The sequence below is a fragment of the Erpetoichthys calabaricus genome, chromosome 14, assembly GCF_900747795.2.
Source record: "Erpetoichthys calabaricus chromosome 14, fErpCal1.3, whole genome shotgun sequence".
Lineage (NCBI taxonomy): Eukaryota > Metazoa > Chordata > Cladistia > Polypteriformes > Polypteridae > Erpetoichthys > Erpetoichthys calabaricus.
Window position 1 is genome coordinate 94,916,147 of NC_041407.2, and position 25,977 is coordinate 94,942,123.

The 25,977-nt window shown below is 38.8% G+C and overlaps 1 protein-coding gene across 1 annotated transcript; it reads right to left on the bottom strand.

Moving 5' to 3' along the window:
• LOC114664869 (death-associated protein 1-like) lies at nt 1-25,659 on the bottom strand. Its single transcript, XM_028819164.2, has 4 exons — nt 25,461-25,659; nt 14,764-14,863; nt 4,359-4,401; nt 1-1,854 (listed from the first exon to the last, which is right to left on the bottom strand). Exons 1-4 carry the CDS (start codon nt 25,513-25,515, stop codon nt 1,735-1,737), a joined length of 318 nt encoding a protein of 105 aa, XP_028674997.1. The 5' UTR covers nt 25,516-25,659; the 3' UTR covers nt 1-1,734.
• Nucleotides 25,660-25,977: the final 318 nt, after the last annotated feature.

Below are 25,977 nucleotides of genomic sequence, written 5' to 3' on the forward strand. Positions count from 1 at the left end.
TTTTTGTTCTGGAATACTTTTATTGTATCTTTAATCAAAACATCAAATCAATAGAAAATACTGTAGATGGCAGGTTAAGTAAAACAAAAGCCATGATCTAAAAACAAATATGCAAACAAAACAAAATACCAAGAAAACTGTAGACTGAAAGGCAGAGCTTGTTGATTGTAATAAAAACACTAAATCATAAAAACAATTTTAACCTTGGTTACCCAACAAAATTTCACGGCAAAAGGCAAAGATGCATCGTGAAGAGCTACTCCTTGAGAAAGGAACTTCCGTTTCCTTAAACAATGCTGTCTTCTCTCAGCCAGCTTGGTAACAAAACAAAGCTCAGACTTGGATCATAAAAAATAAAAGTGTTAACACCCAAATGAACTTCTCTGTAAATATTTCTACAATATCTTAGTGCAAATACAGTATATTGTTCAAATATACAGATTGATAGGTCCCTTCAATGCCCACTGTTTCTCTAAGGAACACATTAACATCTCACTCACACTGATATGGCAGTAGAGCAGGATGGGCCAGAACGACGTGAATCAGGCCACAAGAAGCCCCCCAGTGGTAAGGAAATACAGGCTCCCACACCCACCTCATTTAAGGTGCAGGTTCACAGCGCTCACTTACATTTCTATTTGTGAACTGTGATTTTCCTACCATGATAGTTTAACCAAAGGAATGCAGCAAATACTGTGTGTGTTGGTCACCTCTGAATGCCATTTTAAATAACAAAAATAGCCTTGTTTGCATGATCAAAACTGTGCTGTTCTCCAATTATAAGATGAAAATATATTTAGATTTCCCTATTGTATAATATTATCCACATATTTTAGAAAAAGAACTTATTTTATAACAGGCAGCTAAGAGTATTTGTATTCTTTGTCATCGGTCCCAACTTGTAAAAACTGCACCGTCTATGTTGGAGTAACATGTGTACCACTTTGGAACTAAATATCCCACTCCCACCTGATAAAATTTATTTTTATAATTTTTTTTTCAGGTCCAAGATGACGCGCTTCAAGTGTGTGCATTCTCTTACATCTTACATGATAAAATGTAATACAATTTCCCTGTCCTGTTTTCCCCATCTTAACCAAGGTTGAGGTAAGCTGATAAACTGCCAAGATCCCCTTAGTATAAACTGTTAAGGGGGCGTAATTTGGTGAAGAACACTAGGTGATCAGGTGTCAGAGACAACCTCAGCATTCACAGCAGAACACACTCTGGCCTCAGTATAGTAGAGACTGTTGTTAGGCCTTGATTTAACAAGCACTCCGCTGACAGGGCAGACAGTTAATGGTTTCCAGGAGATCACACAGCAGCAGTAGACACTCCTGAGTTCGATGGCTCACATTCCTTCCATAAAAGTCCAGGGCAATATCTTAAAATAAAACGTTACTTCTGCCTTTTTTCATAGGAGTGATCAACTATACCAGAAAATAGACATCAGACGTCACTGGGCAAACTCTTAATTACAACAAATGAATCCTCAGTAATGGTCACCATGCCTGCTCTAAGAGCACAGCCCTTTCGAAACAGGGTCAAGGAGTAGCTCTTAAAGGAACACAGAAAGTCGTATTCAAAGTATGTCAGAAAAAAGAGGGCAATTTCATTCAAATGCAATAGACCGCAGCTCCAATGTAGTGCAAAAGTTTCTCTCATCTCCATAGATTTACCTCCCATTAAACCTGCCTTCAACCCATATGGATGAATGTGCTTTCTTGGCTTGGCTCACTTGCGTGGCTGATGGATATGCTGGTTAATATGATGGGGTGGAGGAAGCTTCTCGACACAAGGCTGTGGTTTTTGATGAGCCACTTGAGCAGCAGCTGGAGGAAAATCTTTATCACCCTGAAGAAAGGGGGGAAAAATAAAATCAAGATCATCCAGTTCATAATAAAATAAAATGATCTTGAACATTGAGATCCTCATGGTTTGGATTCTTCACAGGTTTAATCCCACTCATTCAAGACCAAAGTTAATTCTGTATAGTATGCCTTCAGAATGCATCAAGGATTGAATGTGAACATTGAAAATGCACCAGTAGCCTTTGGGTGATCAGCACATTCTTGATGGCATCCAAACTGAGCACAATGCGTGTTTAAGGAGGTTAGTGAGAACATATATAAATCCTTAATTTGGAGGTTTCAAAAATCCAGCATCTCCTAGGAATATCCCGAAGGACTGAAGGCTAACAAATATTGTCCCATTTTTTTATATAAAAAAGAAACTACAGGCCAGCACGCCTCACACGCGTCACTGGCAACTGTTAAGTAAAAGATCAAACAAAACATGTCAGAAGCAGAAGCATTAATAAGTAGTCACTAAGGAGCTATAAGGAAAGGCTAAAGAAGATGAACATCATTAATATATGCAAAGAGAGAGAGGGAGATTAAGGAGTGACAGAGATGTTTTCAAAAGTATGAATTAGTACAGTGCACCCCAGATGTTACTTCAAAGAGTTCTTCAACAAGAACACGGAGACACACTTGGAAACTGGTTAAGGGTAAATTTCACACAAATGTTAGAAAGTTTTTCTTCACACACGAGAATTACAGATACATGGAATATGTCACTGACAGTAGTATTTAGAGGACTCTCAAACCTCAACTCAGTAAGAAGTAGGTGAATAGAGATCAGAGGTGGGTAGTAACGAGTTGCATTTACTCCGTTACATTTACTTGAGTAACTTTTTAAAAAAAATATACTTCTAAGAATAGTTTTACTGCACCATACTTTTTACTTTTACTTCAGTACATTTGTGAAGAAGAAACGCTACTCTTACTCCGCTACATTGGGCAACACTCGGATCGTTACTTTTTTTCCATTATATACACTATATTCCAAACATGCACGGCCCCCGCACATCTAGTGGCTTCTCTGCCTGTATATTATTTACTGTATACCCTGTATTTTTCTGACAGTTTTGTATCTGTTATACAGTGCCTTCCATATCTATCTGTCTGTCTAGTGCTTTTCACATCTACCTGTACTCTCACTATCTGTTTATTAATAAAAAGGCTGTACCATTTTTCATTTAGTATTGCTTTCTCTGTCTGTCTTTTATACAGTGAACTCCCTGTCTATCTATATAGTAATAACAGTAATTTTATTATTATATAGCAGCTTCCCTGTCTGCCTATCATATAGTGCCTTTCCTTCCTATTTATCTATATATTTATTCCCTTAGCTGTTTTTTTATATATCTATTATACAGTGCCTTCCCTGTTTATTTACAGTATATATCTAGCGACTTCTCTGTTTGTCTGCCTGTTATGGATCTTAAAAATAATGCATGTCTTATGGATCTTAAAAATAACAGTTATAAGGACACCTGTTCATGTTAATTGTAGTCTCAATTGTTAAAAAATATTTTAAAAGGAGCATCCCACATGAAAATATAATGATCTCATGAACTAACAGTGCATACCAATTTATATATTTTATGTCCTTTTGAGGTTAAAAAGAAAAAAGAAAAAACACTTTCTCCCCAGCGTGGAATCAAACTCGGTCTCTGAGACACAGCAGGCCTGCTGCCTTGTTCTAATGTTATTTTCTATCAGCTGTACTATTTGGAGGGCAAGTGCATATGCAGTATAATACTGTCAGTGTACAGTATATCTTGTCACTGTAAGTAGTTTGCACTGTTCAAACATACATGTTAGCCTACTGTAGGTATTGGCTTCAAAAGCTTTGTTGTGAAAAACTGAGATTTGGAACTTTGTGTTATTTGTGCATTTTATTTTGTAAAGATGTTATTTATTTTTACTCATTTTTTATTTTATTATTTGGAAATAGCAAAAATTACATATTACAACATTTCTAAAAAGTAAATAATTTATTATGATCAAACAGGTACTCAGTACTTGAGAAGTCTTTTCACCAAGTACTTTTTTTACTCTTACTTGAGTAATTGTTTGGATGACTACTTTTTACTTTTACTTGAGTAATATTATTTTGAAGTAACGCTACTCTTACTTGAGTACAATTTTTGGCTACTCTACCCACCTCTGATAGAGATTGATGAGTTTGGTTTAACAGCATGGCCTGTTTTCATCAAAGTTTTACTAATTCATACTGCTAACCACAACAGCTCTGATTTACTCTGAGGACTTCAAGAGTTCTCATGGGTGGAACGATGATGGTCATTATTTCTAAACTACAGTTTAGTTCTTGCTGAACTTGCAGCTGTAATGGCCTGTAAGCTCAGAGCCTGAGGATGTTTTGTTACTGAAAGATAACATGGTCACTTTTGATTTAAAAAATGATGATAGCTATCTTGTTACTTCAGAACAGGCATAACAGGGACCGAAAAAAAAAATGAAATCATTCAAGTAAGTTAAGGGCATTCTTACCCGTGTCACTGCTCCAGAAATAATAAGTGTTTGTTTAGGAGGGCTAAAATAAAACAAAAATAAAGAGTTAACATACTCACTGATCAAGAACATTGACTTAAAGAGGGACATAATTATATCAAATAATGGCATCCTGTAGTATTTCTAAAATGCTTTAGGAAACATCATTTATAAAGAAATACACTGCTGTTCCTAAAATTTGGAGAAAGTTGCTTTAACCTATAACAAACAGTCCCTCTATGAGCACACTGCAAACACGTATAATTAAGGACATTAGAACATATGGGGAAAACTGGAGATGCATCCAAAATATTAAATGTTGCCATGTGGAGTTAAAGATACACAAGAAGATAAAGTCACATCAACATTTCACCATTTTGACAATTATTTTATCAAAAATGCACAGTCTAACACATCTGTTAAATTTAACAGGGCTGCAGTGGAATAGTTTTAATTTCTTAATGAATGTAAAGTATCACTGATATCATGTCAAAATACTGTGTAACCTTATGAAGAAACTGCCAGTGGATACGTTTGCCAATACAAACACATGATTAGCAACCAAAGAGAGGGCTAATATTACGGTACTGCCTGAGAATAATGGGATATAAAGAAATGGGACACGTTAATGATGGCTTATTTACATTAAGGGTTGCACTCCTAAAGAAATATTGTTTAAAGATGATTGATTACAGAAATAATCATAATTAACGATTAAAGTACCGTTTTTAAAACCTTAATACTATCATCAATGTTAATATCTGCTTAACATAGTAATAAAATAAAACATATAACTTTATAATGGCAACAACATTTATTTCTATAGCACATTTTCATACAAAGGATGTACCTCAAAGTGCTTTACAACATGTCAATGAAGTAGAAACAAACAAATTAAACTTTAACTTTACTCTTTAACCCTAAATGTGATAATCTGAGTTTATATGTACCTATACTGTATACAACTTTAAGAATTATTTATTAACAAAGAGAATACTTAAAATATAAGAAACTGCCTTTCACTTTTTGTAAACCAAAGTAAAAGAATCAATGGGATGTAACTGGTGATTAAAAAAATAATATAAATGATCAGATATAAATAATCAAAATACAGTTGGGGATAGTTAAGAAGAGGCCCTGTCTTTCATCATATTCTCCTATATGCTGCTCATCACTAGCAAGCTTTTGGACAAAACACAGACACAGGATTATTAACTGTGGCGCTAACGCAAATACAGTTTGTGGTCAGCATCGGGAATGATATGTTGCAAGTTCACCAGATTAGACAATCCGCAGGTGACATCTCAGTTCAGAAACAGAATATTCCCTTTTTGGTAAAGGTCAGTTTCGTGAGGCAATGAAACCAACGAGAGAGAGAGAGAGACTTTAATTGTCCTCCAGGGGGATATTACAAATTTACTTTCTCTTTAATTCTTTTCGTTGCTTTAATGCATTGCAATGTGCACTTGTAAAATGTGTGATGACACAGCCAAACAGGTGTACAGTCCAATGATGCTGGCCAGGAGGTGGCACTACTATTGGAGGGTAAGGTAACATACAATGTCCACTTTTTAGTGACCTATGTTTTTTACAGAAGTGTTTTCTTTAACCACATTTTAAACCGACGCTTTCCTGCACAAATTAATGCATGAGGCCACATTTACTTATTTATTTTGTCACTATCAGATTTCTTAGATGTGAAAATCTGTATACCCATGCCATACACCATGACATGATTTACACCAGCCCAGACACCAGCAGATGTCTGAGGGGCCACTGCTGACCAGTTCTTAGGTTGTGTCCAGTGCACTGCCTCACCACTACAACCAGTTTTTGGGAAGGACTAAAGACCCATTTTTTCAGAATTTATTCCATACTCAAGATTCAATAGTTCTGTTACAGATTTTCTATGGTATAGGTGATACTGTACCATAGGTAAAATTGTTGTGGAGGCCTGGTAGAACATCTATCTTTGCACACACTTCTAGGTTTTAAGTCACTTTGGATAAAAGCATCTGTGACTAAATCAATATAAAGGCTTGACACAAGTTATGCAAAAGATGGCTAAAAAACACATGCTTAAAGTTATTTTCCTGGTTTGAAGGGTAAGCCTTTGGCTCAAAACAGAACCAACAATGTCTTTGTTGCATACAACTCTGAAGAAAATGTTCTTCGCTATGAATATACTTTGAAAATAGGATGCAAATGAAATATGCTAAGTGGGGGGGGGAGTGGTTGACTACCATGGAAATGATGCTTTTAACCTAATCTTTGATTGTGACTGATATCAATCAGTTAACTGCTGTTCAAAAAACATATCGTGAGCTTTGATGTACAAAGTGGTTTGAATTAGAAAATGGAAAACACATGCAGATGTCTTTTGTATCTATCCAAATTTTGCGGTGTTTAGCTAAATGTGTCTTTTTATTTAGCATACATTGGCTTTAACATTATCCTCTTGATTTTTAGCATTTTGCTGTGCTACAATAGGAAAGTAGAAATAAAAAACAGAATTCATCTGATTTTATATGTAACTACAAAAAAAGCTGTGGTGCAACTAGTTTGTCTTCATCCACTGATCAGCCTACCCAGTTTGGTGTCAATGGGAGTCAATGTAGGCACTATAGATAAGGCAAGACTTTACTTGCAATGCAGCACCAGTAAGTTATGAGATAGGACATAGAATGTCAGTAAATCTTATATTAATATAAATGCTTTGCAGAATAGACATTCAACAGAATTATGACTGTATTATTCTTCACTAACACCCCCATATGCATGTCTAAAATGTAACAATCTTCCCTAGCTGCTTCATAACATTTTACATACGCAGCTCTATGTGAGACTGGATTCGACTTCTCTTACACCTCCATCAACTCTTTCCTCTTGCTTGGATGAGACTGAGGCCTGGATGTCCAAGAACTTCCTCAAGCTGAACAGCACTAAAACTGAAGCTCTTTTAATTGGCACCCCCTATCAACTTTGTTCCTCTGTAAATTGTATTTCCTTTTCTGACCGTACCATTACCCTCTCCCCTTCTGTTACAAATCTGGGTGTCAAGTTAGACTCCCATCTGTCATTTGATATACATATCCATCACCTTTGTAAAATTGCATTCCTTCATCCCCGAAACACAGCCAAACGCCGTCCCTACCTCTCCCTCTGTGATGCTGAAAAGCTGGTTCATGCCTTTGTCTCATCCAGACTCGACTATTGTAATGCACTCCTCAACTGGATACCCAACAAGAGCCTTCAAAAGCTCCAACAAATTCAAAATAGTGCTGCAAGAATCCTGATGAGAGTGCGGAAATATGAACACATTTCACCAATCCTTCGGTCACTTCATTGGCTCCCTATCCATCTCCGTATCGAATACAAACTCTGTATGTTTACTCACCAGTGTATCCATGGAAATGCTCCACAATATCTCAAGAAACAACTTATATTACAATCCATTACAAGAAACCTCCATTTTGCAAATACCTACCGCCTTCGCCCCCCTGTGATCAGACTTCGTACAATGGGTGACCGAGCCATTGCAGCTGCTGCTCCACGGCTCTGGAGTGCCCTACCAGAGAGCCTGAGAACACAGCAGATTGTGGGCTGTTTTAAAAAACAGCTAAAGACTTTTCTATTTAGGAAAGCATATTAACAAGTATGCTATAATTATTGTTGTTTTACCTCTGTTTTTATCTTGCTTTGCCTTTGTTTAAACTTTTTATGTAGCACTTTGAAATTTACTGCTAATGTAAAGTGCCCTATAAATAAAATGCATTATTATCCATATTACTAACCGAGAATGCTAAACCGGATGATGGACGCAGGCACATTCGGCAATGGGCCGTAGCTGCAAAAAGACGTACTGCGCAGGCGCAAAAAGAGTCCGCGAGAGTCGGCTGAGGAGCCGAGAAAGGCGGACAAAAGAGGGCGAGAGAGGCGGATGAGGGGCCGCGAGAGGCGGACAAGACCACAGAAAAAAGGAGTGAGCACAGGAAAAATGGAGAAATGAGGCGCAAAGAGCACCGAAAAAAGGAAAAGGCACATAAAAAAGTATTCAAACGCAAGCAAAGCACGAAACACATTGCACACGAAACTAGACCCAAAAAAAAAAAAAAAAAAAGAGGCTCGCGCACAACAGCAAGGCACCCCCCCACCCCTACAGGCACCGGACGGGACACACACCAAGAGGGGGATTCAACAAGCCCATGGAACACAAAAAAAAGAACACAAAACCACCCCACAGACCCTACAAGCAAGGGACGGGACACACACAAACAGGGGATTCAACAAGACACAGGAACACAAAAAGAAAGAAGACGCTCGCGCAACAATAATCCTCCCCCCCCCCACACACATCCATAAGAAGTGACACCCAAAGCCACATATTCTAAAGTGAACATCAACACCTTCACACTAGACAGCATAGGTGTCAGCATTGGTGGATCTCCTTACAATAAAGCACTATTAACCGTTCAACTGCAGAAAAGGAAACATATTAATAGTGACTGCGATCCTCCTTATTACTTATCCATATTTCGCATGCTGAGAAAGAAACAAGTCATGAATACACGGTCACGGGTACAAAACGAAAAGGAAATGATAACAGGAACAAACACACGAACACGAAAGAAACAACAAAATAGACGGCTATGCAGCATAGGTGGATCTCATTACAATAAGGCACTATTAACCGTTCAACCGTAGAAAAGGCTCCATATTAACAGTGAGTGCAATACTCCTTATCCATATTTCGAAAAGAAAAAATGTCTCGACTCCAAAAACGCAAAGCTCAACTGAAGCTTCTAACTAACGATGTACCTAAAAGTGAAAACTTTATGAACTGCGTTAGATCCTACAATAGTTCATTTGCTTTTGCATATACCAGAGTAAATATCAGGCCACCAAAAGGCAATGGCCCATACTGCTTTCGCATATGTGCACAAATACTGAATCGCATTGGAACAGTACACCCTGAAACAAATCAACAACGCAAATATGCACAAATCTACATCCTAGATCCACATGACGCAATCTATCAATCAAAGTGCTGCATCGCAACAGGCACGGATTCAAAACGAAACACCTCCCGTCTCAGACATACGTTAATGGCAAGGAAGGCTACAACGGGCTTCTCACACAGCACAGGCAAATCGATTACAGCTCCAAAACAACACGTCCCAAATACTACACATGCAACAACGCGCCTCTCAAACGGCACAAGGAAAACATACACCAGGAAAATTCATTGGGATTAATGAATGTCATTTGGAATCATTGTCATTCAGTTCACTTCCCTGAAGAAACAACTGGCAATACAAGTTATACATTTACACGTTGTTGTCAAAAGGGTCAAATTAGACTGCCTCCTTTACATTCATATACTGAATATCTACAGAAGCTTATAACTGACGATGTACCTGAAAGTGAAATCTTTATCAACTACATTTGATCCTACAAATCGGTATCCACTATGAACATTAACGGTGGCACTGCACGTGACATCCGTCTTGAAAAAATGTTGTTTATTGATGAATGTTCAATGGCATGAAGTCACTTACTCAACACCATTCATAAACTTCTACAAACGTTTAGGAATAATAATATTCGATTTGGAGGAAAGGTACTTTTATTAGGAGGAGATTTTAGACAGTGCTTAGCTATTCTTCCACATGCCATGCACTCAGCTATTGTTCAGTGCACCTTAAAATACGCAGACAATTGGCATTGCTTTCAAAAGATACAGTTAGTAAAAAAGATACGATGTCCAGATCCAGATCATAACAATTGCTTATTACAACTGGGAGATGGTACACTCACCAATACAGATGGACTTCAGCCACATATTATTACAATTCCTCAAGCCTTTATCTGCGACGACTTAGTTACAGACAGATTTGGAACAGCAATCTCATTAGACCAAATGCCCCTTTTAACACAACGCACTATATTATGTCCAAAAAATATTAATGTGGAAAACATAAATACCCAAGTCATTCCATTACTTCCTGGAGAGACACAACTCTTTCTAAGCTCTGACAAACTTGACTCTGATCACAACAATAACCATCTTAAATGACCTTACAAGTTCTGACCTGGAATTACCTTTTACACTTAAACGGCGTGTACAAAGAAATGTTCAAATAAACCTTTACACTGTGCCACACACTTTATTGTTTGCTTTCTATTTGCATCATCTACACCGTCACACTATTCTATATCTCATTCATACATCACACTCTTTGTCATTCCCAACACCAGGGGTTGGCGAGCGAAGCGAGCAGGGGGCGGAGCCCCCTAATTATTACATATCCAGAGGTCGCAATCAGGGAACAGTTGAAGCACTCAGTCCAATTATACTTTAACATTAACTTCAAGCCTACTGAACAAGACTATTTTCAGTTGACCTTATATTTAATTTTATTTAGCTGGCAGAATCAACATAATCAAAATGAATATATTTTACAGGGGCTTTGTGTCTCTTTGAATGTATTCCTTATTTTATCAATCCTTTTAATGTAAACTGGATGGAATCATGACATTGTTTATCTAGAAATGGGAATGACCCTAACATAAATTTTTGTTGCTTCAGAAATAAGAACAGCTATTTTCAGCTTTCCCTTTACTTTAACACTGCTACTTTACTGGTAGCCTGGCTCAACGTGTGAGAACTTCCAGCGTTACCAGTAGTGATATGAGTGACAAAGTGAGACTTTCTAAGGAACACCTATAACTTACAACTAAGAGTAGTAAACAGTATTCACATTAAGAAATGAATTACAAAATCAAATGCAGACAGTGGTGGCTGCTTGTTAAATCCTGTAAATCACAGATGTAAAGAACGTCAGCTCTGTTCAACTTCTCTGTTTCAGAACCAGGCAGATAATACTTCAGCTTTTAGATTATGAAATAAACCTTACAGCAATGAATCTATTGAGCATACAGTATTCCTGTGGAAAAAAGCATCTAAGAATCTTGCATACACACTGTGTGCTACTGTATACACATGCTTTTGAAAACACGGTGAAACTATGGTGGCTTAAGTCAATTTGTTATTAAGGAGCAATACAGTCAGTTGTGTATTTAAAACAAATAACCATGTATGTATATGATTATTAAACTAAACATAATACAGCAGGTACACACCATCAAGTTCTTCTGTACCTTCCATACCAGCATATTTGAATCATAGAATTAATTCTCTGTTAAATCTAAACTTCAATCATAGCCAGCTTTAGTTATAAAATACAGTGAACTGATGGGTTAACCATTCCAGGAATTTATTACCATTCACAAGGCCAAACCAGCAATTTTCCAGGTCAATAGTGCTCATACATGAAAGATTCATCACAAGAAAAATGAAAGGGACCCCAAAAAACACACAAAGGTCTGAAACCGCCAACCGTAGGACGGTTTTATTTTTTTTGTCTTTTGTCTTGAGAGCAGAAACTACCCAGTGCTGTATTCATTCTATACATTTATAGGAAAAATTAGGACATATAACCTATCCGAAACTCAAAGGTGAAATTCAGACATGAAGATGTGTGCGGCTGCTCCTGCTCAGGAATATTACGTTGTACACTAGCTTAATTTACACTGTCAGAGTGCCCGATTCCTTTTACACTTCTGATGATTAAAAAACCAAATGTTAAAGATTCGCTCTTTTTTCATCTCGACCAGAAGAGGAGAAGATTCCTTACCTGGATGGGAAGCCCCAAGCAGGTGGACAGGCGTCCCGATATATTTGAAGTAGCCATCCTGACCAGGATAAAAAAGGACAGGCAAGGAATGTCTCTGGGGGATATTTATTCCCCCTGGACACTAGATGGCAGCGGCCCTGGATATCAATGCCTGGCCAGAAAATCGCAGGTAATGCAGGGAATTACAGTTCGTAAGTGCGGCCCTGCTGAGGTCAGTGGGTGCTGCAAGAGGGCGCTGCAGGGAGATACACTCCCTATTACATACAATGGGCCTGAGCCCTAGCACCGGAAGTATGCCCGGGTCTTTAAAATAAGGGACTGCACTGCCTTGTCCAGGAAAGTCAGAGCTGGGAGGAAAGAAGGAAACACTCGAGTGGAGAAGAGAGGAGGTGAAAGAGAAGAAGAGACTACTGTGCTTGTGTGTACAAGGTACACTGTGTAATAAACACCCTTCGTTTGAATCAGGGACTGTTGTGTGTGTGTGTTTGTTTGGGGCTCACTCATGCCCCCTAGCCTTCACAATGTGCATGACCAAACTTTCATGAACTTTCAACTATGTATCTGTAACTGTGACAAATTCTAGCACTCACATTTAAAACAAAGTTCAAGAGCCATTAATGTATCATAGCTTTTTGCCAACAACATACAGTATGTAGGAGGCTGGTCCACATTAAGTCATATATGAGTATGTCTAGTTATTATTACAGTTGTGAATGTTACAGTTTTTTTTATCCGTTTTTATTTTTACAATCCTTACTGAGGTTCAACATCTCCCTGAACTGACCCTTCAGACATTGCTATTTTTATTTAGGTCACACAGCAAGGCGATGAAGCGTCTGTCAGTCTGTATCAAAGTTGGGCGTGCTCTGTCACTCTACTCATCAGCACTAGACTGCTGAACACTGGACTTTAAATTTTGACTTGAGTTAGGCTATTCACTGAGGCACTGGGCGACCAACTGGCTTAGATCTGCTAGATGTTTATTTTAAGCAGGACTCTTAGAATTCTACAGGTTTTCCCCTTTCAGTCATGCTAAAATGTTTAATTGTTTTCCCTCTGTTGTCAGCAGACCCTTGACGTGAGTAGTATGTTTCTAATTTTATAACTGTATGAGTTATTGAATTCTTATAAACTCAGCCAAACAAAAAACAAAGTTTTGAGTCTGACTTGTGATCATTTGATGAATTTGCATATCTCTCCTGAAGTGGCAGCATCTTAACATCCTGTCTGAATTAAAAGATTTATCTGGCAACAATCCAGGCCGATCATATCTCAGTAGTGTGGTTATTTTTAATGCAGTGTGAGATAAGGGGGAAAATTAATTATATAACTAAAAAGCATGCCTTTTTAAAACTCAGTGTAAATGGAACTAGTTACATTCTTTCTGTGAGGAAGTGAATTACCACATCTATTTTAAGAATAGCTTTCATAATATACAAATTAGTTTGATTTTGCCAATGTATTAACACTAAACTAAACTAATGACCCAAATTATTTAATGAATGCAAGTACACATCTCTAGATACGCTAATATGTTATTCTTAGAGATGGGACAGCTTAGCTATTCGCTAAACAAAATGGATCGATTGACTGAATGGTCTCCTCATTTTTGTCACATTTCTTATGAGGACACTTATCCTTTTTGGACTAGGGACAGTCTATATTTTGTCCTTCAGCCTGAGAAACTACACATTCCCAAAGGGGAGTCAAGTCTACACAAGTAGCATTACTGGATCACCCTAACCTGCATGTCTCTGTATAAATAGTGCTCAATAAGAAAAACACATGTCAAAACAAGGAGAACATGGAAACACAAAACAGTAAATAGGCTGGAGTCTTACAAAGCTTCCAAGAGATGGGAGAAGCCAAGCCTACTTATTGCCTCTGTTATTGGTACTCAAGATGAGAAGAAATGCATCTCTGTCACTTCTTCTCTCTGTACTTGGTGACGGCACATTCTCTTTTCTCTGAGTTTCCAGGTTTCTGTGTGGTGGTTGGTGTTCACAGTTAGGTTGTAGTTTCTGAGCTTAAATTTAGTAAGGATTCACTTCTCTTTAGGGTTTTTTTTTTTTGTCAAATTTATACTAAACATATTGAGCCACAAACTGGTGTAGCTCACTGTTCTTCTATAGCAAAAGATGAGCTTCAAAGACAAAGAAATGAAAATATGCTTACTATGATAGATAGATAGATAGATAGATAGATAGATAGATAGATAGATAGATAGATAGATAGATAGATAGATAGATAGATAGATAGATAGATAGATACTTTATTAATCCCAAGGGGAAATTCACATACTCCCGCAGCAGCATACTGATAAAGAACAATATTAAATTATTAAAGAGTGATAACAATGCAGGTATACAGACAGACAATAACTTTGTATATGACAACATAGAGAAATGTTCAAATGGATAAGAATGCCAACGAGCTATTAGTTTTGAACAGAAACTTTGAAATAACTTAAATTAAAAGCCACCAGCAGACATTTGAGTTTGCATTCTTCATTTGTTTAACATTTACTGAACTGTAACTGGTTTGAAATGTATACCCCACTGATGCGACTGCAATTTAACACGTAATATGTCACCTTACTTGTATGTAAGTCTTCTTTGTTTATACTTCATAGCTTATAACAATAAGTAAATCCCCACAATTCAAATTACTAGCCTTAAGAGGAATGTACTACCAAGAGTCACTCTTACCTGCTGCTTTCCCATTCCTTGCTGTCTTTGTCCTTGTCATGATTCTGGTGATCACCCCCTAGGTGATGTTTCCGCACAATGCGCATACCTCCTGCTTTTACTAAAGAAGAACAGAGAAAACCTTACTTATGAGATGAAAGCAAATAACCAGCAGCCTGATCACAACAGCAGCTGCAAAAAAAAATAATTAAAAAGTCAAAAGGAGAAACACATTAGGCCTCAAACTTACGCGATGCTAACATAAAGAACCTGTATGCTCAGAGAGCTTTGCACGTCACGTGTTTCCAAATTACACTGAGCTACACCTGATGACTTTGCATGTATGCAACTGAATGAAGCCCTGCACAGGTTGAGGTAACAGTTTATGCTTGTTGCTACTGGGCTTGGCTACATGAGCAACAGGGGCAATCTAAGCCACTGGGGTGTTCAGTGATTCTCAAATCACATAGTATAAACTCATATCACAGATCTTCTTTTGCTCATCCAAATGCACATTAAAATATAAATAAGTATACCACTAGTAAAAAAAAATACACTTTTCCATGTTTTATTCACAGCATCATTAATGCTTCCAATTTTTGGTCAGTACTCTTTCTGCTACTGGCAAAGACATACTTTTCGATTGTTTTGTTTCTTACTGGTGCTTGAAAACGTGACATATTAAATAATTCTTGACACGAGACAAAAAGTTAGATTTACCTGGGAAAAAAAATCTACAGCAGTTGTGATTCAGCACTCTTGTATTTGGTATTCTTGTAAATTATTTTTTCTCTATGCAAAACTGTGTGCTTTCTGTGGCAAGAGGTAAATTTCATTCTTAATTTGAGTTTCAACCACAGTTCTCTATGACAAATTAAAACCATTCTCTACAAAAACAAGAACATTTGAGTATCAACTGACATTTAGCATCGGCACTTGTCATCTGGTCAGGTGGCAGGTTACAAAGCCTCACTCAGCTCCTGTTCACAAGGCATAAACACATAGTAACTGAAACTGAAAATTTCACTATAACTCATTTGAGGTTACACTTCTGAATATGCAGGCTGAAAAAATAATACACAGGTTACAGCTCTACCAATCAATTCTAGTGCATTAATACCACACCAACATTGCCACCTGCAGTGTGAGTGTGGTATTGCACATTCAGAATGATGAAATTATGGCTCCACAGGGACACTCAGCATTGCTTCCAGTCTATTCTGTCCCTTTTAGAACTGGTTTGGTGTGGTGTGGTGTGTTGCTGGTCCAAGTCAGATTCAGACTTCCGTTTCTGTGATTTAAAATCAGTATCAGTAGGTTATGTGATTCCTTCATGATTGCACAGGCCTATTTTACACACAACATTAAGGAAGGTCTTGGATACCCTGCCATGAATTTACTTGGATTTGCCTAATAAAATGAGTCAAGCTTAATTTCCCAGGTTGAAAGTCTTCAAACTTTAAGTTCCAGGTTAGGTGTGATCACGAAAGCAGAGTAAGAGGTTCCCAACTACCAAAACTGATTAAAAAAAAGACTAATGCGCTAAATTTTAAATGGATTTTTAAGTTTAAGATATGCTGCTGTCATCACAAATCCAAGTGTTGGCTTATTTCAACTGCCTTTCGGACACGTTGTGAAGTAGAGAGAAGTCACTGGCTGCACATAGAGGATCTGAATGCTACCTTAGGTCTACAACATCTGAGAATGTAAGACACTCTGAGGAACATAAAGTGGGATATGTTAAGCATACCATATATACTCTTATTTAAGTTCTCCTGCGGATAAGTCGGGCTTGATTTTACCATATCATTTCTGGCATTTTATAATGTCGGTCGTATAAGTCGAATGCAGAAAACTCACACTATTGGTCCAAGAGATTATGACATGCTAATGCCCACCTGAGAGAGTAACCACAGAGCCCACTGCCTTTTTTCTATGCTTTGTGCCTACATGACCACATGGTAATACCCAAACTATTCTGAAGCGACGTTTGCACTGTTTTGTGTTTTTTGCATTTCACACCCTTATCGTAAGAGCATCCCTTACCTACGATGGAGCGTTTGATCAAAAGAAAATATGAAGCTGGTTTTAAATTAAAAGTCGTTGAAGAGGCAAAAGAAATTGGTAACTGCGCTGCTTCAACAAAATTTGATGTGTCTGTGAAACTGGTGTGAGATTGGAGGAAGTAAGAAGATGTAAAAATAAAAAAAATAAAATAAAAAAAAAAAAAATTGTCGCATTTTTGAACAGCTGTATAAGTCGGGGTCTAATTTTAGGATAGATTTTTCGGGTTTCAAGGCCCAACTTATACGCGAGTATATACAGTACCCATACTCATCTGGTAGCACTGTGGTTACTACCACCTGAAAAGCACTGTTCTACCTTACTAGAAGAGCAGCTCATCAAAGGATAGAACGAGTGAAGATCTGGAGCAAAGAAAAAGGTTAAGGTGGAAAGCTTTCAGATCTGGCCTGCCTCCATGTAATGAGAAATGTTTGATCTCTTTTAATAAGTTGGACATTTCACTGTGAGTCACGGTGAGTTCAGGTACTCTGGAATTCTAAGTACTGGAGAACTGGCTTAAACCTCTTATTTCAAATGCTATTCTAATGTTGGACGGGTCTCTAATTGACATGATCAGACAGTGGAAAAGGCAGCAGGGGGACTCGACATCTATGTGAATAAGCTGTGGTAAAAAAGCGAGGACAGTAATCCAGACATTAAAATACTGACTGAATATGTCTATGTAACCGCCTAGGTTACGCTTTTTAACTCTGCAACAGAAATGATCTATCTGACCCTGGGAGGTTGATGAATTCAACTAGGGGAACTTTGAAAGGAACAGACTTCTATCGGCACATTCCATTTGTGGATACAACAATATCCAAATATTACTGCATTTAAATGTAAACATATGGCACAACTGGGCAGATCTGACTACATCTTACTCCTACCTACAAGCAGCTCTCGTGTGTGAAATTGGGGAGTTATGGTTAGTTATAATATCTACAATCTCCCTGAGCATCTATTTTTTAATTTCCCTTGGGGACAAATGAAGTATTATTTATCTATTATACAGTGCCTTTCATATCTATGGTGGACAGTACTGAAGGCTGTGTTCACTGATGTATTTTTGTATATTGCAATTGAATCATAAAGACAGTATTTGAGACAAAAACATTTTTATGAATAAACTAAAAAAGAGAAAGATGAAAATGGAATAATTCAAAGATGTATGCTGTACAATTTAACTGGTCAAAACGTTGCAAATAGGTCACTTTTCAGCAGGACCCTTCACTTTAAGATGGTAGCATATGCTTTCCTGACTAGAATCCTTGTAAAATTACGGAGGATGACAAATTACTTGCCTTCTTCTTCAGTACAGTTTTAAATTTCCAATGTATTATTAGCTCAGTGCACTTTGACAGCTAATTAACATGCTGTCTGACAGCACCCTTGGAATAATCTTGCCCTTTTTTCCATTCTGTAGAGTTGTGACAAACATGAAACATCAGACAGAGAAGCCTCTCTTCTATCTGCACAGTTGAAAACGTGCTTTCCTCTGCATTGTCCTGTATGTATTGTACACCTGGGTTAGTAGTTACTGGGTGTCAGCTTTTACATATAGAAGAGCGCATCTCTATAATTGAAGACAACGTCAAACCTGTTTGATTGCGCAGAGGTGAGATGTGGACTGGTCTGACTGAATCTTTGGGGATGTCACACTACACAACTGGTGGTCACAGGAATGTGTCACGACTGTCCCCAACTCCTTACAGTTCTGTAAATAAGGGCTACTACTGAAAATCTTTGGAAACGTGTAGTGAGATGAGGGATTTAGTTGAAAAAGCTGCTCTGGCCATGACTGACAGGTAACCAGGCTCTAGAGTTCCCTTAATGACTTTGAAGGAAGACAGCTCATTTATTTTGCAATCCTCTGAATTTCCTGATATTTAAAAAAAAAAAAAAAGTTTCTGCAAAATTATCTGGGATAGCTGCGATCTTATCGTTTATTACTGTCAACAGCAACTGGACTTGCACATAACCATCATGACATGTGACTGCATAACCTAGCAGTCCTTTGTCTATGATGATGTTTGCATACAAGCCATTAGTACTAGGGTGTTTGACCGTGTTAGCCATTATGAATGTAGTGAGAAGTCAAGCAAAATGACACCTTTTATTGGCTAACTAAAAAGATTACAACATGCAAGCTTTCGAGGCAACTCAGGCCCCTTCTTCAGGCAAGATGTAATGATTACAAGATGGAATAGCAACCTGTCAGTCGTGTTAACTGAAAATCTTAAGGTTATAAAGACTAAAAGCTTGGTCGTGGCTGGGTGGTGTGGGAGGGGCCAAACGTTGCTGTTCCTTTCTTTGGTCAGGATGCTGGTTGCTTCGTAAAACTGAGACTGTGTGGCGGATATTGGCACAGGAGACCAAAAACAACAAACCACCAATCAAGCCTGTGTGTCTTGTGGCTTCCGTCTGGTATAAACCTTCCTTAGGATGGACTGTATATTGATTAACTGTTCACAAAGTCCTAGTGATGGAGTGTAACATTTCACACTTGTGGAACTTGTAATTTTTGTGGCTTGGACCTCATACATCATGCGTGTCATTGTGGTTTACGAAGGGTGTAGTTATCTCACAGTCAAAAGTACAAGAGTGTTTTGCATCTTATTGTTGGTGAGAAGATGGGAGCGCCCCACAGTCGGAAGTACAGGCACAAGTGTCTTGCAGTTTACTGTTGGCAGAAGAAGGGTGTGTCTCACGGTTTGATGTTAATTGAGGCCTCTTTAAAAATTCTATTTCAGACTTTCAGGTCTCAATTTTATGCCAAGAGATACATTTATAGAGACATTATTCTCACGTGAACTGACCACAGTTAAATTATTACCTGCATTTTACATTGCTTTGCTTAGCAAATGCTTTTATCTCAAATGACCTACAAATTACAACTGCATAAATGAAAACTAAGTGTTCAAGACTTCAATAATATTTGGTATGACAATGACAGAGCACTCACTAAAATAAACTGTCTTATGCTTTACTACAAATGCATGTAAGGCACCTTTAGTTTATTAACGTAGATGTGCATGTCTCTATGGGCTCATAGGTTTTTTCCTGTCAAGTGTATATGTATTACAAATTTCACTTGAGCATGGATGGTGTTCAGCTATTTACTGGCATAGGCTTGTGGCTGTTGCATGTCAATTGCAATTTAACAAAGAGATGTAAATATCACCTTTCACTGCTGTAGAGATGTTGTTTGTGAACCTCTACACAGGACACCTCATATCAGATGCTTATTGATGGCAAGTGAGAGGGGAGCCTCATAATGTCTTGCTAATAGAGGCCTAACTGTGAGCTCTACTCTTTCATAATTGCACACTGTGTGATTTTAATTTTGGTAGGCATATATCGGAGGCTTGTTCAGGCACTACTTCATTACAGCAGGTTTACAGTGTAGTCGTCTACATCTGTAGATCTTCAACAGAGTTGGACATGACATTCCAAGCACTTGTGTTATTTCTCCTTGATCACTGCAACTTTCTGTTCATGTGCTTAAATTCATCCTCACTGGTTCCCCTACTGCTGCTGCAAAGCTCCTGACTAGATCATCTAAAAGATCACACATCACACCCGACTCGATTTCTTTCCAATGGCTTCCCCTGACATTCAGAATTCATTTTAAAATCCTGCTTTCTCCCTTTTAGAGTCCTACATGACGAAACTTCTCCCTACTGTCGCTTTTATATGACATTCAGGTCTCTGAGATCTTCTGAGCAGGGTTTGTTAACTGTCCTGCATACCAGACTTAGAAAGAGATTGTGCCTTTGAGGTGGAGGATGCTAAATTGTGAAACTCCCTTCCTGCAGATGTGAGATCAATGGACATTGGGGACATTTTTAAAAGGAAGTTTAAGGCCCATTTATTCAAGCTTGTTCAAGCTGGTCTGCCGTGTTGTTTATATATTTTTTCCAGGTCTTAATTTGTTCATTCTTGCTTTTGTGGGCTGTAAAGTTTTATTGTGCACATCTATGCATTTCATTCTTACTTTTATGCACATCTATGCATCTCATTCTTACTTTTAATTTGTTTAAGCTTGCTTTTGTGTGTTGCTAAATTGTTTCATATACCTATACATTTTACTCCTGGTTTTAATTTATTAGCTAACTTATGTTTAGTCTGTGATGGCTGTTTGTAAAGCACTTTGTGACATCTGGGGGGTATTTTTCGTACGTCGCTTAAACCATCCGAGATCAGGTGCCTCATCTTGAATGAGTTAATGCCAGTGAAACTCATCCAGATAAGTCGGTTTTTCAAACGCAGCTGTGTATTAGATTAGTGTAGCTGGATCTAATCATACGAGATGAATGCGCGCGCCCGCACTGAGTGAAAAGCCCATATATATTGAGTCTAGAAAACATGATCAGCAAGTCTTTGATAGGCTGCAACAAAATGACGAAAGAACGGGCGCATTTTTTTTTTCACACACACGACGCAAGACCTTTTATTCGAAGGACACGAAGAATTTCAAGATTTAATATACACAAGGGGTAACACTGCAAAAGCAGCACAGACCAGAAAAGACGGCTGGCAAAAAGTGGCCGAAAAAATTAAACGCTAAGTAGTGTACATTGTACTTACTGAATGCAACGTTTCATTTCCTATGTGTCAGATTAATTATTATTTAATATGTCATAATTCCAGATCAAACGTGAGCACAAGGACAACATGGGAACAGGTTAAAGTGAAGTACAAGAATATACTTCAAACTGGTAAATATTGGTATATAACTATTTAAAGAATTGTTGACATAAAGAATCATATATAATATAAAAACATTAATTTTAAAGCTAATAAGGAGGCAGACAAGCAAAAAACAGGTGGAGGTCCACGCGGTCCAGACCTAACCCCTGCAGAAGAGTTGGCTCTCCAGCAAAATGCCCATCGCCCTGTTTCTGAGGGCATTCCAGGGGGAAGCTCCTCCTCAGAACCAGTGGCAGGATGCAGTGGTCATTTCATTTCAGGTAAAGGATGGTCATTGCATATTTGTCCTCCATGTGTGCTATAGGTATGTTCCATATAGCCCTCTTTTTTGTTGGGTCAGTTGCAGGGAATGTCATATCCCTTGAACCTGTGTCTGACCAACGAGATATTAACGAAGCTCAAATATTTGATGAAGACACTGTGTCTGATTATTCATCAGGAGGAGAGGTACATTTTCCAAATAATGTTTGATCAAACTCCACTCTGATCAGTTCCATGTGCCCCAATCACATTTGGAAATCCTGGTAATGAGAATGTTAGGCTGATTGTGGGATTCTTTATGGAACTGTGGGTGTTTTTGCCTGTGTATTACCTACCTGCAATGGCATGAAACACCTCTTTTATTGTCTGCACACGCAGGTGTCCAGGAAACACAATGAAAACCTGAAGGAAATGTTTCAGAGCCAAACAGACTTTACGAATTGCCTGGCAAACTGCACTTTTCGATAGATGTTCCGCATCGCCTACAGTATATAAAAAAGTGCCGATTGCAAGAAACCTCGAAGCAATGCCTACTGTCTGTGTGGTTGTGAGAGCCCGACTTCGCCGAGTTTGACTTCGAATATACGGAGCTAATAAATCTTTGAGGTACAATATTCCCCCTCGGCTAAAGCGGTATCTTTCGTACAGAATTTCCTCCAGGGGGCAATAAAGGATCTTGCCGATCGCGCAAAACCCTCTTTATATGAAATTCTCTTCGTATAATTTGCGCACCAATATCAATTGGTCGCTCATTCATGAACAGCGAAGCCCTGACTGGATGACTTCCACACCGTCACTGATCACGTGTGTAAACTAATCCTTGTTTACGCAGAACAAACCTGCTCCGAGCAGGTTTGCGGATTTGGATGTGTTGCTATGACAACACTTCCAGCAAGATTTTCAAAAAACCGACAGATCCAGGATCAGGCCAAATCGTCAACAATTACATCCGGCTAAGCGAGTAATCCACGTACGAAAAATACCCCCCTGTTCTTGAAATGCGCCACATAAATAAAATGAACTTGCTTGTTTACCTACTATAGGCTTATTCAGATTTGTACATCTATCAGATCACCAATTTACTGGTACACAGATCTTGAGGGCTATAGTGGAGGCATGGGTTTCTTGCTTTTTACTGATGGTATGAGAATGTGTGCCATGTAGTTTGCTGTGCAATAATGCCATCTTTTATTAATAAATGGTGACAGCGTCCTTACTTTGTCCTGTGGTGCACTGCTGTTACAAAGCTCACTGAGGCTAGTAGTGACTACCTGGAAGACACCTCAGTAACATCTGATGGCACCCTACTATAAAGGTATGTATGCTCCTCACCCTGTGGCAGTAGTCTTGTGGTTTACCTTCAGTCCGGGTGGTTTTCTTAGTTTATGGAACAGACAGGCAGCATGGTGTAGTGGTTAAGGTTCTGGACTTTTAAAACCAAGGTTGTGGGTTGAAATCCCACTACTGGCACTATGACACTTCACCTACCTGTGTTCAATTGGGAAAAACAAAAGAAACGTAACCAATTGAATGTCAGATGTTGTACTTTACCTTGAATAAATGTATCAATAAGTAAATATAGACTTGCTTTTGATTTATTACAGGTAAAGGCCTGATAGTGACATGAACATTGGGCGGGTTTCCTCAGAGACAAGGGCAATGCTACATTTGTATATATGCCTAATAGCCTACTGTGGATTGAAGCTGATCATACAGTTTATGGTTACTGTGAAAGTAATTCTCATAGTTCTGGTGAATGGCAAGTTGTGAATTCCAGGGTTTTACTTATCAGACACAGTCTTTGACACTAACAAGGGTCTCACTGGATTTTGTGCCTTACTCGTTATGCTGTCATATGTTTTAGGTTATCAGCTAATCAAAACCTTACTGGGTACATCTCACAGCTCAGGGCCGCACAGGCTCATGTGACTTATGGTTTGCTGTTGGTAATGGCGTGTGCCACAGTTTGCTCTAATGGTGTGCACACTTTGTGGTTAACTGTTAGTACAGGTTATGTTGAGTGAGGCTTGTGGTTAACATCTGGCTGTGATTTTACTGAGGCTTGTGCATTTTGTGGTTTACTGCTATGGAATCATGCATACTTACCAGCCTGGAGCTGAGGTGGGCAAAACTGGTGGTTAACTCTCTGTAGGTTGACGTTACAGTTTGAAACATGTAGAGATCCACTTCTACTAACTATTGTCTTTTCAAATGCACAGGAAGTGCCAGGTGGCACTTCTTTATGTAGACTTGTGGAAGTCTGGAACAAACTACAGAGTCATGTAGCTGAAGAAGAAACCTTGACAACCTTCAAGAAGTAACTTGATTAAGATACTAAGACAGTTTAGCTATTAGCTACACAAATGGGCGCGGTGGACTGAACGGTCTTTTCACATTACAGCTAGGGTTACGTTTATGACTCGATTTCCTGTTCCATCCTGTATATGTACAAGAACACAATAAATTGAGCCATCATTAACATACAAAAAAAATTCTGTTTTTACTTTGTTTCCACTTAATTTGTAATGTTAATATAGTCTTAATGTATTAAATTCAAATATGTCGTTTTCACACCCAAGCAGTGCGAACTGTAAGGTGGAAGTCACCAGGTGTTCTTCTGGAGCCATGTCTTGCTGAGAGTGGGTGTTACTTGTAACTTGCTATCTACAAAGACTTGGCCTAGCACTCTACAGATTTTTATTAAGCTTATCTTATGCTTGCTTTCGCACTGGTTATCTCAATGAGACTTGGGCCTACCGGAGACTCCATCGTGTATACCGTGGCTTACCACAAACAAAGGCCTGATCCATCACTACTAATAAAAATGAATTATGTTTGTTTTGTGCTTTTCCTAGATACTTAAAAGTGATTTACATAAACAGTGAAGTGCCACTTCAACCACCATCAACGTGCAGTATCCACCTGGATGATGCGGCGGCAGCAGCCATTCTTGAGCCAGTATGCTAACCACACATTATATCTTAGGTGGTTTAAGGGGTGAGAGTGATAATTTGCCAGTAAAGAACAGGGAATGATCAGGGGGCCAGAAAGACCAGGAAGTCATGGGCCATTTAGCCAAAACATCAAGCAACACCCTGCCCTTGGGATCTTTTATTTGGTATTTTATGACCACAGGGAGTCAGTTTTAAATCTACTTCGAAGGGCAGTAACATTTTTTACAGCACACACTGCACTGGGATATTGGGTTCCACATCACAGGGTAAGCGCCCCCCTAATGGCCTCAACAACGACTCTTCCAACAGCGATCCCAGCTCCTCCTAGATGGTCTGGCATCCATTTGGGTTACCTATTATGAAGTGCTGGTGATATGGCTGGTCCTCAGAAACGTCGGTGCTACTTCGCCCAACGTCCCTTTAGGACTCTGTGCGTCGAACCTCACTCTACGCATTGCACGGGTTAAGTTTTGTTTTCTTCGTGGTTATGCACTGCTCGAGGCCTGGTTGCCACACCTTTGCCAGACACTTATTTTTGGTCGAAGTACGACGTGTATCTCTGTTTACAGCGTATGCCTGCCCTGTCTTACCATTCATTTTAAACTCGCTTCTGTACGGTATCGGCTCAAATAATTCTATCGGACCTGTTGCCTCTAGGATTAGGGCGCCTCTTCATCTGAACGCGCGTTCATCCTTAAGGTTTCTCTAGTTGCAAGCTCGTCTCACCTGCAGGCGGGTGACCGGCCCGCGTCTCCGCTTTTTCTTTGGGCGGTGAAGACATCTCCGTTTTCCCAACTCTGACCAAATACACGAAGTCGCTGAAGTTTTAATACAGATTCAATTTAACCGTCCGGCGTCTCCGCACCCCTTCCACGCTACCAAAACAAACGCCACCTGACCGAAGTGGGTTCGACCATGGTGCGTATAAAATGGGAGGTAAGCGGTCATTCGATGAAACTCTGGAACAAGAGAAAAAATAAACTTCACGGCACGAGATTCCCCCTTTCTTCAAGTCCAATTGAACTCGTCCATATGTCACGTGAGGCGGAAAGCAAGGAAAAGGACGGAAACGGTGAGGTTGAGGGGTAGACGAAGGACTGAAGCAACTGGAATGTGGGCGGAGTTGTCGCCTAGCATTTTTTTTTTCCAACCAATCAATTGGGCTTCAAATCCCGAAGATTGTACGTAAGAATGTAAAACAATTCATCGGCCTGAGGAGGTCGCGCTTGACTATTGTTTTAGC